Genomic DNA, 17497 nt, shown 5'->3' with positions numbered 1-17497 from the left:
GACCATCTGGCAACGCTGATAATGACATTTTGATGGATTCTACCAAGATTCTACCACCAGTGTCGCCCGTTCACCCGTTCTATATCTATGGCCGCCCGCCACGCGCCATCCCTTCGCGCCTTGGTAAAGCCCCCCATTCACACTCCTACTTGTAGTCCGGCTCGCAGGACTACCGAGTAGGATATAGCTCACACACCCTCCTACATTGTAGTACGCCTTGCAGGACTAGAAGCAAGGTTCTACGGAGCAAGAAATAGCTCACACACGGTATTGTTTTGCCGTCCATCATCAGTACTGCTTCGTTTCTCACAAGTGTCGGTCTACTTACTCTTGAAAATGTTACGTGCAATAAAGAAAATAGCTCTTCTGCTATGTATTTTCTTGTTATTGGATAAAAATAAAAAAAGAGTGTGGGAAAAGAAACTGCTAAAAATTCACCAAAGAGCGTCATATTTCTTAAGTATTGGTAATAATTGTTGCAGTGCCTATTCCTCCACTGTTTGTTGGAGTGATTGGGTGATTTTTGGTCCGACAAAATATTCTTTATAAATTTCAAACAAATGGCGCGCACTGTTGTCATACGTCAAACACGGCAGTCCGCAACGTAGGACGACAACCCACACACATTCACACAATCCTGCGCAGCGGACTACATCGGTGGGCGCCTTGCAGGATTTGTAGGACCCAAGAGGCCCAAGAGGCATCCTACTTGGGTGTTGTAGGACGGCACGAAGTCCGCGACCCCCCCATACACAATCCTACCCAATGAGGCGGACTACAAGGTAGGAGTGTGAATAGGGGGCTTAAGCCCCCATTCGCACGGCAGATTTTTCAACGCGCGTTAAAAAAGCGCTTGAATCTGTCCGCACTCTAAATTCGATTTAACGACCAAGGCTTAAAGTCGAAAATCCAACAACGCTTGATAAAAAGCGCCACCGCTGTCGTGTGAATACATACATGGTTATCCATTTGTGTCATTCAAACACTTTTTTAACGCGCGTTGAAAAAGCTCCCGTGCGAATGGGGGCTAAAGAGCGCCGCAGGCGCCCTGTATGTAAAGCCCCCCACCTCCAATTCACACTCCTACCTTGTAGTCCGCCTCATTATATAGGATTGTGTACGGGGGTCGCGGACCAGAGTAAACTTGAGTAAAGTAAGTATATTCGCGGACTACGTGCCGTTCTACCATAGAAGGTAGCACTAACGCTAGTTGGCGTTAACCTCAATTATATATAGTGCATTTTGCAAGTCATTGAGTTTTCACTTCTGCCGGCACTCCCTGAGTGCAACCCGTTGTTATTTTATATAGTTCATTTTTTAGCACACAATTTTTTTTTAGCATTAGAAAAAAGGTAAACAATCTTGAATTGAAAAACACGGTCTAAAAATAAGTTACGGCAAATATGTAACAATACGATGATTTATATTCTTCTGCTTTCGTAAGTAATAGTTACAGAGGAGCTACCGCGAAAACCGTTTTGCGCAAATTGCGGGGATCTTTCTCTTTTACTCCAATGAAGGCGTAATTAGAGTGACAGAGAAAAATGCCCGCAATTTGCGAACTTGGATTTTCGCGGTTATAGCCCTGATTTTTAAAAAGCGTTTTTCATTTAACCCTTTAACCGCCAGAGTCTGATATATAAGACATTACATATCCAGCTCATTTCGCCAGTCTGATAAATAAGACAAAAAGATCTGATTTGGTTTTTACAGCACATTTATAACTCCTGTAACTATGCCAACCTTACTCTGCGTGGTACAATTACTGTCGGTGGCGACCATAGATGTATTATTTTTAAAGATGGAGCGTAAGCCACCTGTCACCGTAGCCTCACACACACAGACACATTTTATGTACGATTTACAATGAGGAACCAGAGGCATGTGGCCACGACGATAAAGTCATATCGATAAACTATACGGCCTTTTTACAATTTAAATTTTACTTGAAAGGATCTAAACTATCTAAAATGAACAGATAACTATTATAACATTAATTTAGAAGTTCTTTACTTATAAGTTGCTCTTAATTATGACCCCGTTATAATTATTTGAATTATTGTCTAAAGGAGGCATGGAACGCCACATATATGTATAAATGTTACATTAAAACCAAATAAAATATGTTTTTCGCAATAATAGAGTTTATTATTATATTATAAAATTTATAAAGTATTCATTATCCATTAGCATTTCCGGTTGTTTATTTTTAGTGAAGATATCGAAGCTTCAATTAATCGCTATTACGTTCCGCTGTGTAGAGAGTATCGATATATAACATGATTAAAATCGACAAATCTACATCCCTAGAAACGTGCAATAAACTCACACATACACATTTTAACGCACACATACACAGCTTGCCCACCACCAAAATGGCTACGGCTTGACAGATAAATTTTGTACTGAGAACCGAGAACGTTGGGGCCTTGGTGGCGACACGAGCACGCTCTGTCAAAAATTGCTGGCGGTTAAAAGACATGTCAAGATCGCTTACCTTCTTTCTAATACTAAAAAAAACGAACTATAGTTCCGTATTCAACTAGTACTAGGAACCCTTATAGTTTCGTCCGCGGCTCTGCTCCGTGATCGTTATATTAGTGCTAGAAAGTTGTAAATTTGGTCTGGATATATAAACCAATCCTGCCGACAGTGGTACCATAAAACCTGGAACTACCGTTTTCTTGCCAAGAGCTACGTCATATATTGCGCTATGGGATAGATGTTTGCAATGTTACTTACGGTCAGTCAGTGCAAACCAGGTCAGGGATGTTGCGGATGCCGATTTTTTGACATCCGTGTATGCAGATTTAGGCTCACACCCGCGGACGCGGATGTCAAGATAGGTACTTAAAAAACGTCAAATATTACATTTTAGTAATTTTTATTTCAAAAAACCGGCCAAGTGCGAGTCGGACTCGCGTTCCAAGGGTTCCGTACATTAAGTCCCACTCACGCTTGACTGCTAATTTCTAATAGGTTTTTTGGCTAATGACTAAATTACCTAGCAGTCTAGCACTTCACCGATGCTAAGACGTTCCTGTACCGACCCGTTCCACATTCGCATCCGTATTAAATCCGCATCGATTTTATGCGGATGCGGATGTTGAAAACAATGCGAAAGTTCCGCGGTTGCGGATATTCGCAACATCCCTGGTTATGACTTTCCACATGTCGTCACCGTAAAGACGGCCGTCTTTTGCGGCCGCTATATGACGGCACCGCTTTCGCAGGAATCCAAAGATTCCAAAGCTTTAGCGTGCAGAGAACAGAACCTAGTGTAAATACAAGTTGTCAAAAATGAAACACACTGGTAGGTCTATAAAACTTCATTTATTCACTTTTTGGGCGCCGGCTTGGCCGCGGGCTTCTTGGCTTTCTTGTCGTCTTTAGCGGCCTTCTTCTTGGGCGGCGGCGGCGCGGTCTTCTTGGCTACGGGCTTTTTCGGCTTCTTGGCTATGGCGGCCTGGAATATACAGATATATTCAGTTTTGCGAAAGTGAACGAATAGATAGAGATAGGCGAGCATGAATCTATAGTTCGTTTTTTTTAGCATTAGAAATAAGGTAAACAATCTTGATGTGTCTTTTTATTGAAAAACACGTTTAAAAAATAAATAATGGCAAATATGTAACAGTTGCGAATCTAATACGATCATTTATATTCTTCTGGTTTCATAAGTAATAGTTAAGCTTTGGTTTCCTCCGAAAGCGGTGCCGTCATATAGCGGCCGTCTCCATACAAATACTACGACATCCATATTTAGCCGTATTATTTAGTATGGAGACGGCCGCTATCCTAGGAAAACCGATCTTAAAAGAGTAAATTAGTTTCCTTCGTCATTCTACGCAAGACATTATGCCGACTTCAGTGGTGTCGGATTTAAACTAGTAATTTTACGGCTTTGCTCACATTTTTTCTTTACTGATTTTTAAAAAGAGATCGCTTACCTTCTTTCTAATGCTAAAAAAAACGAACTATAGTATTTTAACTGGATCGGGCATGAGGGGTGAGGGGAAATGACCGAACGGGACAGTCTTATGTATCTTTCAGTAGGAGTAGCAGCGAAAGCGCTATTATTGTTTGTCCTTGTCACAGTCTCACATTTTTTTTATTCCCCACCGTAAATTAGTATGGATTATGGTGGGCAACAAATAAATTCGACCAATCATAGTGTCGCATTGCGTATGTTTTGTCCCTCACAGAGGCACGCGTATACCACTTCTATAGGATCCTACCTTCTATGTAGGCGAGTCTACACAGACCGAGCCGCCTCGCGAGGAAATTGCCGCGCGAAGCAGCTCAGTCGGTGACGTGCCTCGCTCGAGCTCGAGGCACTTTTACACAGGAGGCGGCCGTTCTGTGTGGATCCACCTAATATGATATTTATAGGGGTATTTCCACACTTTATCGCTGAACAGTCAGTTAACACATTCAGTGCCGAAAATCCGACTAGGGTATTTTATGATTTCGTTCCCAGGCCGGACGACCTGATAGTCGGGATCGTGGTACTACAGATTTATATGACGAATTTTTTGTGGCCTGGCGCGGATGTCTTGTTTGGCTGGGTGGCAATGAATGTGTCAATTTAATAACTGACGACAGGAACGCAAGACTCTCTAAATACTTTGTTAACTAGTTAATTAACCTAAAAATACGAATTATTTGTCTTCCACACGTCGACACACCAACGGACTGGCGTCCAAGTTGGTGTTTCCTAAGGGAAGTTCACTCTACCCTCGACATTCGTAACTCGAACCGCACTGGCGGGAAGAGTAAGGCTTTCGAGGGATATTCCTTTTAATTTAAAATATCTTGGATGACAAGTCTGCATTTCCAAATATATTTATATTGATTTGTGCCTCGTGCCTCGCGAGGCAGGTCTCCACCGACCGAGCGGCAAATTCCTCACGAGGCAGCTCGTTCTGTGCAGATCCGCCTATTTCGTTTAATCTGTTTGTGAAGGTAGGAAATCAAATGGAGACAAGTCATCATCAACACTCCTCAGGATTAGGTTTACAAGTGGTTCGAAAGCGTAGCGAAACAACGCTAGTTAGAAAGAGACTCACCTTGATAGCTTTCGTCCTCTTCTCTCTCAGCTTTTGTGCCTTGACCGCCTCATCGTCAGCGGACAGCTTGATCTGAAACCAGCTACAGTTGTAGAAGAGTCATATCATGATCTAACATGATAATGATAGCATTATCATCAGGAAGTGTCAACGTGAGTAATCATGGTTATCATAACCCAATGCTCTGATAAGAGAGTATCATCATTTGGAATAGTTCTAGTTTGTTTTTGTAAAGCTTTGGATTCCTGCGAAAGCGGTGCCGTCATATAGCGGCCGTCTCCATACAAATACAACGACATCCATATTTAGCCGTATTGTTTAGTATGGAGACGGCCGCTATATGACTGCACCGCTATCCTAGGAAAACGGATCTTAAAAGAGTAGTTTCCTTCGTCATTCTACGCAAGACATTATGCCGACTTCAGTGGTGTCGGATTTAAACTAGTAATTTTACGGCTTCGCTCACATTTTTGAAGTTACACTTAAGGCCAAAATACACCGGCTGCATATGCGTAGACGTGCACGTGTGCATGAGCCAAAATGTTAAAGCCGTGCACGCACATCTCGCGCAAGTGAGTACTTTCATAAGGATCTGTATATTACAACGCGTACACACTACGAACACGTCTACGCACACGCATCCGGTGTGCATAGGTCTTTAGGAAAGCCTATTTCAAGCACAGATACCGCTTTAAAAAAACCGGCCAAGTGCGAGTCGGACTCGCGCACGGAGGGTTCCGCACCATCAACAAAAAATAGAGCAAAACAAGCAAAAAAACGGTCACCCATCCAAGTACTGACCCCGCCCGACGTTGCTTAACTTCGGTCAAAAATCACGTTTGTTGTATGGGAGCCCCGCTTAAATCTTTATTTTATTCTGTTTTTAGTATTTGTTGTTATACCGGCAACAGAAATACATCGTCTGTGAAAATTTCAACTGTCTAGCTATCACGGTTCGTGAGATACAGCCTGGTGACAGACGGACGGACAGCGAAGTCTTAGTAATAGGGTCCCCTTTGGGTACGGAACCCTAAAAAACACTAAAAATACAGTTTATAACGTCAGGTAAAGATAATACTCACGCCTCGCTTCTCAGCAAGCGACAGCGCCTTCTGATTAGCCCGCCTCTGCTGGTCGAGCACCGCCTTCCGCCGCAGCACCGCAGAGAACGGGTTGAGCCGCAGCATGGCGCGCGTGTTCGTCAACGGGTTGAGCTTGCGCGTGGCGCGGACGACGCGCTTGCTGCAACGGAATAGGGGTTAGAATCGCGTGGTGTCTTGATTAGCTGGTAGGTTGACAAATTTTGATCAGAAAGTGTCAACGTGTGAGTAATCACGGTTGTCATAACCCAATGCTCTGATAGAGAGTATCATCATTTAAGTTTATTAGGCGGGTCCACACAGAACGAGCTGCCTGGCGCGCGCAGCAACTATAGCTGGTCAACCAAATCTTGTCAGTAAAAAAGGCGCGAAATTCAAATTTTCTATGGGACGATATCCCTTCGCGCCTACATTTTTCAAATTTGCCGCCTTTTTCTACTGTCAAGATCTGATTGACCAAGTATAGGTTTGTGTAGACGTGCCTCGGCCGCATTGCCTCGGGCGAGACACGTCCGAGACTGAGTTGCTTCTCGCGGCAATTTCCTCGCGAGGCGGCTCGTTCAGTGTGGGCCCGCCTAATCGGAAGATTCGGAAGCGTGTTACGGGATAAAATGTATTGAACCAAGTTGCAGGGATCATATTAAACGTATAGATACATACTTGGGCGCGCGCAGCACCTTGCGTATCTCCTCAGACTTGAGCAGGCGGGACAGGTCGGTGTTGGCCATCTTGGGCTGCGGCAGGTTGAAGTTTTTCTTCTCCTTGGAAGGCGTTTTCCACGAGCCGAACAGGGCGTCTAGACAAACGGATTCAAATAGATATAGTTGGTCGAACCAATTTGTCAGTCAGTAAAAACCGGCCAAGTGCGAGTCGGACTCGCGCACGGAGTGTTCCGCACCATCAACAAAAAATAGAGCAAAACAAACAAAAAAAAAAGCAAAAAACGGTCACCCATCCAAGTACTGACCCCGCCCGACGTTGCTTAACTTCGGTCAAAAATCACGTTTGTTGTATGGGGGCCCCACTTAAATCTGTATTTTATTATGTTTTTAGTATTTGTTGTTATAGCGGCAACAGAAATACATCATCTGTGAAAATTTCAACTGTCTAGCTATCACGGTTCGTGAGATACAGCCTGGTGACAGACGGACGGACGGACAGCGGAGTCTTAGTAATAGGGTCCCGTTTTTACCCTTTGGGTACGGAACCCTGATAACCAGAAAAACTATACCCATCTTTATTTTTTGGGTACTAGTACTAGTGTAAGACAAAGATTATGATGTAGGAGGCGACCGAGGCACGTCTACGTCTACACAGATCGAACTGCTTCGCGCGGCAATTTTTTCGCGAGGCGGCTCGTACTGTGTGGACCGCCTTTAACCAATAAGCAACATGAGCAGTTGCTAGGGCAATAACTCCAGACAGACACCAATTCAATTCAATTGAATTTCATAGATGACAAGGTCACAATATTGTATAAAAATGCATAGAACATCAAATCTTAAGGCTCCGTCACACGAGCGTTTTATATGTAAAAGCGGCGCGCCCCGCCCAGAAAACCCGCCTGTGTGACGGAACCTTTAATCTAGCAGCCTATTCCTTTTTCTTTCTTTTCTTTTATTTTCAGAACAAGTTATACAGCATAACAGTATAAATACCAAACCACTGCTAACTTACACGGAATATTATGGGTTAATCAACTTTTTCTTGTCACACGTTGCCATGGTTACGGTCTCCTGAGTCACTCTTAAAATTCTAGATTTTTCGTATTTAAATGAACCAAACTTGCATTTTATGGTAGTTATAAGACCTTTCCATAATGGGACATCTACTGAGCATGTTAGTAGAACATGGTACAGCAGTTCTTCTAACAATCTATGCTACTATTGTCTCCTCGCTGATGGGACAGAATAACAACAAGAAATAGTTGATTGACCCTTATAAGAAAAAGAAAACAGTATACAATTAATCACAAATTACACAATATTAACATACGATTATGTACCATTTTAGCCTATGATAACTGTGATAGATAGCGACTTACCGAGCCGGTCGAAGGCGGACTGCGTCCAGATGATGAAACGACCAACATGGCCGCCGGGCGCCAGCGCCAGCAGGTTCAACTTGTCAATGTTGATCAGGTCCACGCCGGGGATGTTGCGGAACGCCTTGGTCAGACCCTGGACACAAATGTTTACTTTAGGCTGCTTACAGACGAGCGACAGTACGCGACACACTGTCGGCGACGGTCGCTGACGACCGCCTGCGACGGCTATCGGCGACGGTCGGTGATAGCTGTCGCGGCGTCGCTCTTGTGTCACAGCACGCAGTCTTCGATGTGTAGTTCAAGAAAGAGCACGTATTTTCTTTTTCAAAATGAGTAATGACGATTTTGATGCTGATGCATTATTGTTTAAAGAAAATACGTGCTATCTCTTGAACTACACATCGACAACTGCGTGCTGTGACACAAGAGCGACGCCGCGACAGCTATCACCGACCGTCGCCGATAGCCGTCGCAGGCGGTCGTCAGCGACCGTCGCCGACAGTGTGTCGCGTACTGTCGCTCGTCTGTAAGCAGCCTTAGTACAAAATTATTCTGCAAGTTGGGCTTAACACATTAATTGCCACCCAGCCAAACAAGACATCGCGTCAGGCCACAAAAATTTCGTCGTGTAAAGCTGTTGTACCACGATCCCGACTATCGGGTCGTCTGGCCTGGGAACGAAATCATAAAATACCCGATAGTCGGGTTTTCGGCACTGAATGTGTTAAGGGCTCCTTCACAAGTCAATACAACATTTAATGGTGAATGAAGTTTCAAGTACCTATATGCCGACTTCTGCGGGGTTACATCTTAGTCATACATAAATTAGTAAATTACATCTAATGTGTTGTTATGTATATTGCATTATGTATGAATATTTGTCTTCCACAAGTCGACACACCAACGGACTGGCGTCCAAGTTGGTGTTTCCTAAGGGAAGTTCACTCTACCCTCGACATTCGTAACTCAAAACGCACTAGCGGGAAGAGTAAGGCTTTCGAGGGCTTTATTTGCTTTATACCAACCAACAGAACGAAACAATACTGCATAGGTTTACTGTATATTTTACCTCATCATACAAGAAATATTTGAGGAGTGTCTTTTCAAAAGGGTTTATTTTTTTCTTAGCGGTACTTCTAGAGAGAACCTTGCTCGAGAAAACTTAAGGTCCAATTTAGAAATAGATTCCCAGAAAAAATAAACCCTTTTGAAAAGACACTCCTCATTTGTAGTGAAAGAATCATTACTGAAGGAATCAAACGAAAGAAATGCAATGAAATCCTGTTCCATGTTAAAACTATGACTACAAAAAGGTACTTTGTCAGGAATGTGACGCGTATGGCAGCTACTTTAATAGACGGGTCCCCACAAAACCAGCCGCCTCGCGAGGAATGCCGCGCGAAGCAATTCGGTCGGTGGAGACGTGCCTCGCCCGAGGCAATGCGGCTACTTGGCTCGGCAATTTTCTCGCGAGGCGGCTCGTTCTGTGTGGACCCGCGTATTGGTCAATTGAACTGTCATTTTAGTATCTCAGATATAAAACGAGGATTAGGTAATAATTCAATATATAAGGATCTATATCTGAATCCCTAAAGTCTTTTCTCCTATCTTTGCATTCCCTAATATTGTTTGTCATAATGATCAGTTGTCCTAACACTAAAAACCCTAATTTTGGTTTTCCTAATTATTGATTACTTATCCTAATATTATTAAGCATAATATTTTCTTTTTAGCGAGGGTCGCAGTTCTAACCCTAACCTAACCCACTTTTGTGACAGCAAGTTCTAAAACCTAACCATTTTTCAGAACCTTACATTATGGAAAATAATCGTTATGACAATTGATCGTTAGGGCATGTGCCCTAATGGGACCTGACTGGGCACCTAACTGTCCTAATGGACAAGCCAGTTAGGGCAAGTGACTTTAGGACAAACGTTGTTAGGGATTCAGAATGACACCCCAGATATAAAACAGGGTTATAATGGTGATGTGTATCAGGGATGTTGCGGATGCCGATTTTTTGACATCCGCGGATGCGGATGCGGATTTTTTAAGGCTCACATCCGCGGATGCGGATGCGGATGTCAAGATAGTACCATAAAAAACGTCAAATATTACATTTTAGTAATTTTTATTTCAAAAAACCTGCCAAGTGCGAGTCGGACTCGCGTTCCAAGGGTTCCGTACATTAAGTCCCACTCACGCTTGACTGCTGATTTCTAATAGGTTTTTTTTGGTTAATGACTAAATTACCTAGCAGTCTAGCACTTACGCCGATGCTAAGACGTTTCTGTACCGACCTGTTCCACATCCGCATCCGCATTAAATCCGCATCGATTTTATGCGGATGCGGATGTTGAAAATAATGTGGAAGTTGCGCGGTTGCGGATGCGGATGTTCGCAACATCCCTGATGTGTATGTACCTGGTCCTTGTGGTAGACGATGAGAGGTCCACGCTTCTGCACGCGGCGGCGGTTGCGCATCTTGCCCTTGCCCGCGCGCAGGCGCTGCGACTTGTACACCTGGCAAACAGATAATCATTTTAAATGTAAACTGTTGGCGCAACATAAGTACCTACTCGGCCGAAGACCGGTTGACGACACATGACGTCACACACATACGTCACGGCTCCCGTTCCAGGTACATTTAAACTGCACCGTACAGCCGAAGCGGCTGCACATATTAAATATATTTTCAAATCACCTAAACGTTACCTACATGTATCTAGTTGTTAAGTAAATAAAAGATTAGTACTATCCTAGAGTTCCTTCATTCTTCATGAGAAGAGCTTAATCGAGGAGTACATCGAACATAAACATAACTAAAGAATCATTTTAATGGTTAGTAATGGAACTAAAATCGGTTCATCCTTAATGTTATTTTGGATCGAAAACAGCCAACAGCTTAAAACAACACAAGTTGTAAGTACTTAACTTTCCTGCTACCCAGAGGTTGTCTGGAAGAGATCGCTTTTTAGTGTTAAGACCGCCTGTTGTTACCTGGTCTTCAGCTTGTATTTCGCTTTCTGTCTGTGTATTTTTTTTTAACTTTATGGTGCACAATATTTCCTTACACAACAACAGTTGACGGAGAATTGAACAATGAATTGTTTTCTGTTGTCTATGTCGGAGAAGAAATAATCCATTCCGATTGTTGTCAAAAGAAGTTTAATCTTCCAACAATCTTGAGCTCCCAGAAATACATATACATCTGGGAGAGGAAAGTGTTGGGACTACTTAACTCTTTCTGGATGGTGCCTTTCATTGCAATGAGAGTTTAGAAAAAAAAACTTTTACTATAGCTGCAATTATTTACAATAGGCGGGTCCACACAGAACACCTCTGTGGGTTTCTAGTGTAGTATGTAAGTACAATTAACCTAGTTATAAGTAGCTGAGTAACAAATGTGGACTGTATATTGTCTGAATAAAGAAAATTATTATATTATTATTATTATATATTAGAACGAGCCGCCTCGCGAAATTGCCGCGCGAAGCAGCTCGATCGGTGGAGACGTGCCTCGACCGAGGCAATACGGCCGAGGCACGTCTACACAGTCCGAGCTGCTTCGCGCGGCAATTTCGCGAGGCGGCTCGTTCAGTGTGGACTCGCTTTATTTAGGGAAGACAGATAATTTTCATTTTAATATAGGTATAGGTTCCATTTTCTGCAACAGCAGTAATGTCTTACAAGTCTACCGTGAACTTCTAAAATCCAAATTCATATCTGTCACTCCTAGGCCCGCTTGCACCAATACACTAACCCTGGGTTAACCGGCGAAACCTGGAGTTACCATGGTTACCAGTACAATTTGACACTCGGTTTAACCGGTTAACCCCGGGTTAGTGGAATGGTGCAAATGGGCCCTAGAGTGATAGATGTAGGGGTGTATATAGATGGGCTAACCTTGAGGACATCAGACCAGGCCTTGACGCGGCGGAGGAAGATCACAGCGTTCTTGGTCTTGTTGATCTCCTGGATTTTGTCAGACACGACCAGGGGCATCTCGGGGACTTTCTCAATGATGTGGCCTACAAATTAAAACGACTTTAGTAATCGAATCATCTAGCATGAAACATTTGCTTCCCGCTGTCTGACCCTATGTATGCTTAGATCTTTAAAACTACGCAACGAATTTTGATGCGGTTTTTTTAGAGTGATTCAAGAGGAAGGTTTATGTATAATTTGTTAACCCGTTCGAAGCCGGGGCGGGTCGCTAGTCATGGAATAAACTTAAGAGTCACTCATTGATTTATATTCTAAAATATGTTATTAATTAATAAAAATAGTGTTTTCCACACGTCGACACACCAACGGACTGGCGTCCAAGTTGGTGTTTCCTAAGGGAAGTTCACTCTACCCTCGACATTCGTAACTCAAACCGCACTGGCGGGAAGAGTAAGGCTTTCGAGGGAATAACCGCGCGCTATATTTTGCTACATTTGGCCTATGCGCACCTACACGCGCTTTTTAAGTTCCGTGTAGGCCATATGACCTTGAATGACATCACGTTGGAATTGCCTTTTCTGATTTCAAGGTCATTGAAGTTCAATGATTGAACGGAACGTCCAGTCGATTCACTCCAACTTTCACAGTGCAATTTAGAAGCAAATCATAGTCTACACAATTAGAAATTATCATGAAGCCTGGTCTTCAACCACAGGGCCGGATCTAGGGTAGAGCGAGTGGAGCGGCCGCTCTAGGCGCCGGATTGCAAGGGGGGCGCCAAAATGGTAAATGAGAAAAAAAAAAGTTTCACTTCAACGAAGGGCGCCAAAACCCGATTTCGCTTTTCGCTCTACCCTGATCAAGGGTTCGGGCCGGCACTGTTCAACTATGTAGCACAGGACTATGTTACCCACTAGCGTCCAGACAGATTCAGTAGTCTAAAGTTGCTCACTGCATTCAATCTGCGGCTTAAATGTGGTACAATCAGCAGCAGAAGTTGCTAAGCGGACCAGGTGTTCAAAACGATCTTGATGCGACTTTAATGTTAAGAGAAAAGCGTGTCAAGGTAATTTTGAACACCTAGCCCGCTTAGCAACTTCTGCTGCTCGATCAATATCAAATATGTCTCACCTCGGGCCTGCACTAGAGCGGGCACGCCAGCGGCGGCCACGGCGGCGGCGACGGCGGCGCGGCGCAGGCGCAGGTTGATGCGGCGATGCCAGCGCCTCCAGGGCTTCGTGGGCGCGAACATGCGGCCTCCACGGCACATGTTACCGAACGCACCCTGGCCTGATCTAGGAAACAAGTTATACATTCAACAATAGTTCCTATAGTTCGTTTTTTTTAACATTAGAAAGAAGGTAAGCGATCTTGAGTTCTTGACAAGTCTTTTAATTGAAAAACGCTTTTTAAAAATCAGTAACTTATACTTATGAAAGCAGAAGAATATAAATGATCGTATTAGATTCATAATTGTTACATATTTCCCGTGACTTATTTTTAAAACATGTTTTTCAATTAAAAGACACATCAAGATTGTTTACCTTTTTTCTAATGCTAAAAAAAAACGAAGTATAGTCAATTCATTCTGAGCTTAAGGCGCTTTAGGTAATACTCGAAAATCGATGTAATATATGAATGCTCGCTGAAGTCCAGAACTCAGCCTAAATTCTCTATTATTTAGCATTAAGGCCTGTGCACACCGGCTGCGTGTGCGTGACGTGCACGTGCGCGTACGGCGTTGTAGTATACAGATCCTTATGAGAGACGGCACACCGCTTGCGTGACGTGTGCGTGTGCGGCTCCAACATCCAACAGTGCACGTCACGCACACGCAGCCAGTGTGCACAGGCTTTTAACAGTAATATTTGAAATGATTCAACACTTTCACTTCGTGTTTCGTCATGATCACAACAATAACAAGTAGAAAACTTTGTTAGAAATTGTAGTAACAACTCTGCACCCGTGTCCGCTACGGAGCGGACCCAGAACGCCATGCCGCTACGTTGCTGTTGCACTAATCCGCAGTAACACTCAGAAGCATGGAGAAAGCTCACTGAACGTGGACATTTAGTGCACACCCATCTTTATTTTGTAACAAATTAACCACAAACCTATGTTATGTATGACGCATGAAACATGCCTATTGATGTTTTAAATTGTATGAATATACAATTACAGTTTGTAAAATGCTTGTACCATACAGACAGATGGCTAAACTAAAGGCATTGGTTCTTACCTGTGGGTACCACCACCACGTACACGGGGTATACGCGCTACGGCGCGACCGGTACCCCATGACTCAGCGCTAGTTTGGTGACCTGAGGTGAAAAGAACATCATGAGGACCACATTCATCAAACAAATGGTATCCTAATCTAACGATATTTGTCAATAGGAACAGAAAGAACAGCCTCGCGAGGAAACTGCCGTGCGAGGCAACTTGGTCTGTGTAGACGTGCCTCGCACGAGGCATCGTGGCCAATGGTGCGTTTGCCTCCGACTAAACACATCACACCAAGTGGCTTTGCCTATTATGTGATTTCTAATTGCATCATTAAGCAATAACATTTTATTTATATACAATTTATATTTGGCATGAAACTGAACATCGAATTTAAATTGTCGTGAGACATACTAACATTGAATAATTTAAACAAAAGACCGATTAATTAAAAGGAAATCAAAGAGGGAGGAGGAGGAAGGATAATTTTAAAGGAAAGGAGACCTAGGCTCACCGAAACATATCGCGCGAGTGACTTAAAACAAGCGAGTCTAAACCGTAAAATTATTCAAAACTGAACATGTTTAATAAAGAAAACTGTAGTAACAACTCTGCACCCGTGTTTGCTACAGAGCGGACCCAGAACGCCATGTCGCTACGTTGCTGTTGCACTAATCCGCAGTAACACTCAGAAGCATGGAGAAAGCTCACTGAACGTGGACATTTAGTGCATATCATCTTAAGTTTACATTCTTATTATTTAAGAGGATAGGGGATGACCTTTTCCATACAAATATAGTCCCCATTTTTTCTCTGAAAACTGAATATTGGCATTATAATTATTTCGATTTTTTTTCTGAAAACTGAATATTGGCATTATAATTATTTAGATTTTTTTATTATTAAATAGTTAGGCATGAAAAACAATATCCCTAAAAATGTTTAAAAGCTCCTAACTCATACAATAATTAAAAAATAAAAATATCTTAAGCTCGCGAGCCAACCCGGTATCCATTGGGCGCGGCTGCCGCGCGAGCCAATGTTCGATAGCTTGCCACGCAATATGGAGACGGGGCTTTAGGTGGTGTAATGATTACGCTATCACGAAAACACCTTTTATACGAAGCACAATTTTATTACAGAGAAAATTACACGATATAGGTATTGGTAAGACAAGGATGTATTGTAGACTGCTATAGCAACGTAACATTCAAATTGTTTTACAGTGACAAGGTTCTAAAACCAAATATAAAATTATGAATATTTAATAACAGGTTTTATATACAGATATAAAACCTCTTAGAGCCGAATACGTCACAGGTGGGTCCACACACTCACAGCCGCAATGCCTCGAGCGAGGCACGTCTCCACAGACTGAGCTGCTTCACGCGGCCCGCCTAATAACACAAATAATACATACCAGCCTCCTTGTTCACGCTGTAGGGCTGCCTCGCGTTCTTGGACATGGACACGTGCACATTGTTGACGAGGTCCGGGCGGATGGGCGCCTTGAACACGAACGGGAGCGGCAGGGCGGCCCCGGCGACCACCTCACTCTTCTCAGAGTAGACCGACACTAGCGGTCGGGCAACTGATAGACTCTGGAAATTAGAGATATTTTAATAAAGACATGTCATGCCAATGTTCCATGAGCAGCAGCCATAGAGTTGACTAAATTTCGACACTAGACAATAGTATAGGGTCTTTCGCCTGGAATATGTACTATTTTTGCCAGTGACAACATATTTGCAGGTGCCCAAAAATTATGCATATGAAATATTTTTTCAATTTTAAAATATCCTTGAAGCTAAATGTCCTTCTTTTAATTGCTGTGGAATATTTCGAGTTTCTGAACTTTCCCAACTAATTGGAATCTATCTGCAACTATGTATTTGGAGCCATACTTTTAAAAAAAAGGTAGTTTGAATTAGTAATGTGTTCCACACGTCGACACACTGCCAAACAGTAGCCTGTGCAGTGTTTCCTAAGGGAACTTTACTGTCCCCCTACATGTACCTGAAAGGCCAAAGGTGGCTCAACCAGGAAGAGTTCGGGGTTTAAACAATATCAAAGTGGAATGGATATCCTTGGTATGTATATTTATTACAATCAATATTATATAGTAACTCTGATACTGACTTTTTTGATATAAGATTGAAGATTTAATTTTATGGAAAGATATGATAAAATAAAATATTTTAAATACAAATCAATTGTAGAGGTAATTAATTGTCGAATTTCGAAATAATATCATTTAATTAAAAATAGGTTACTTGTAAAATAGAGGTTTTGATCGGTTTTCATTATGTGACTATTATAACAAGTGCAAGTTTAGACAACAAAACAACTATTTACATTCTATACAGTGTTCTCCACACCCATAGCTCATTGAAACTATATTTTAACTTGAAGATCAATGGTGAACTGTCATTTGTTTTGTTACAAAATATCTGAAAGTAACAAAAGTAATGAAACGAAACCAAACCTAACCTCAAAATTTTCGACTCAACCTCAAAGTATAACAAGACTGTAATTTCGTATAAAAGTATTAGATTTTCGGATAAAGCTGAAAAAATACCATTTTAGACCCGTAATTAAACTAAATAGACCGAAACAAGCGTTTATTCGACTCAATTTTGGGGTCGCATACCGTGATCACGCCGTGTAAATTTCCTTTTTCCAGATATGCAAGCCAGAAAACAGTCTTTATTGAAGAACATTAACCACTTTTACAACTTAATTATCGATTAGTAACCGTGAGTAACTATTAGATTGATGATATTTACAAGAAATAACTCTCAAACACGTGGACCAACTCACCATCGAAATGCCTTCTAAAAATATCACTTGCACTTGTTTATTTCGCCCACTTTACAAGTTTAGTGTATGCAATCCACTTTAATTTGATAATAAACTTACCATTTCGCTATCTAGCGAAGAATTTCCTCCAAAAAACACTATATGCGGCGGTTCAGACCGTCCGCCATGCCACGGAGGAGTAAAAAGACCGGAACTGGAAAATTTTGACAGAACCTTTAAAGGGCAGTTACCAGGTGACAAAATGAAAAAATCAAATAATTATAAATGCAAAAATATTGAAAATAATTAAT

The 17497-nt window shown here is 42.4% G+C and overlaps 1 protein-coding gene across 1 annotated transcript; it reads right to left on the bottom strand.

The window, feature by feature from the left end:
- Nucleotides 1-3314: 3314 nt before the first annotated feature.
- Nucleotides 3315-17438, bottom strand: LOC134660261 (large ribosomal subunit protein uL4). Its single transcript, XM_063516004.1, has 11 exons — nt 17307-17438; nt 15808-15988; nt 14404-14485; nt 13296-13459; nt 12123-12247; nt 10641-10739; nt 8214-8349; nt 6830-6965; nt 6152-6311; nt 5070-5141; nt 3315-3466 (listed from the first exon to the last, which is right to left on the bottom strand). The coding sequence occupies exons 1-11, from the start codon at nt 17307-17309 to the stop codon at nt 3338-3340; spliced, it is 1287 nt and encodes a 428-aa protein (XP_063372074.1). The 5' UTR covers nt 17310-17438; the 3' UTR covers nt 3315-3337.
- Between the last annotated feature and the right edge of the window lie 59 nt (nt 17439-17497).

This window comes from Cydia amplana, chromosome 26 (assembly GCF_948474715.1).
Source record: "Cydia amplana chromosome 26, ilCydAmpl1.1, whole genome shotgun sequence".
In the NCBI taxonomy this organism is placed as follows: Eukaryota; Metazoa; Arthropoda; class Insecta; order Lepidoptera; family Tortricidae; genus Cydia; species Cydia amplana.
This window is presented reverse-complemented; position numbering and strand designations above follow the sequence as displayed.

What these genes read in the sequence shown, in the direction of transcription:
- LOC134660261 (XM_063516004.1), bottom strand. An exon ending in CGCTCTAGTGCAGGCCCGAG is followed by an intron (nt 12,248 to 13,295) that starts GTGAGACATATT and finishes TTTAATTTGTAG; the next exon opens with GCCACATCATTGAGAAAGTC. An exon ending in GTCCGCCTTCGACCGGCTCG is followed by an intron (nt 6,966 to 8,213) that starts GTAAGTCGCTAT and finishes CCGTTTGTCTAG; the next exon opens with ACGCCCTGTTCGGCTCGTGG.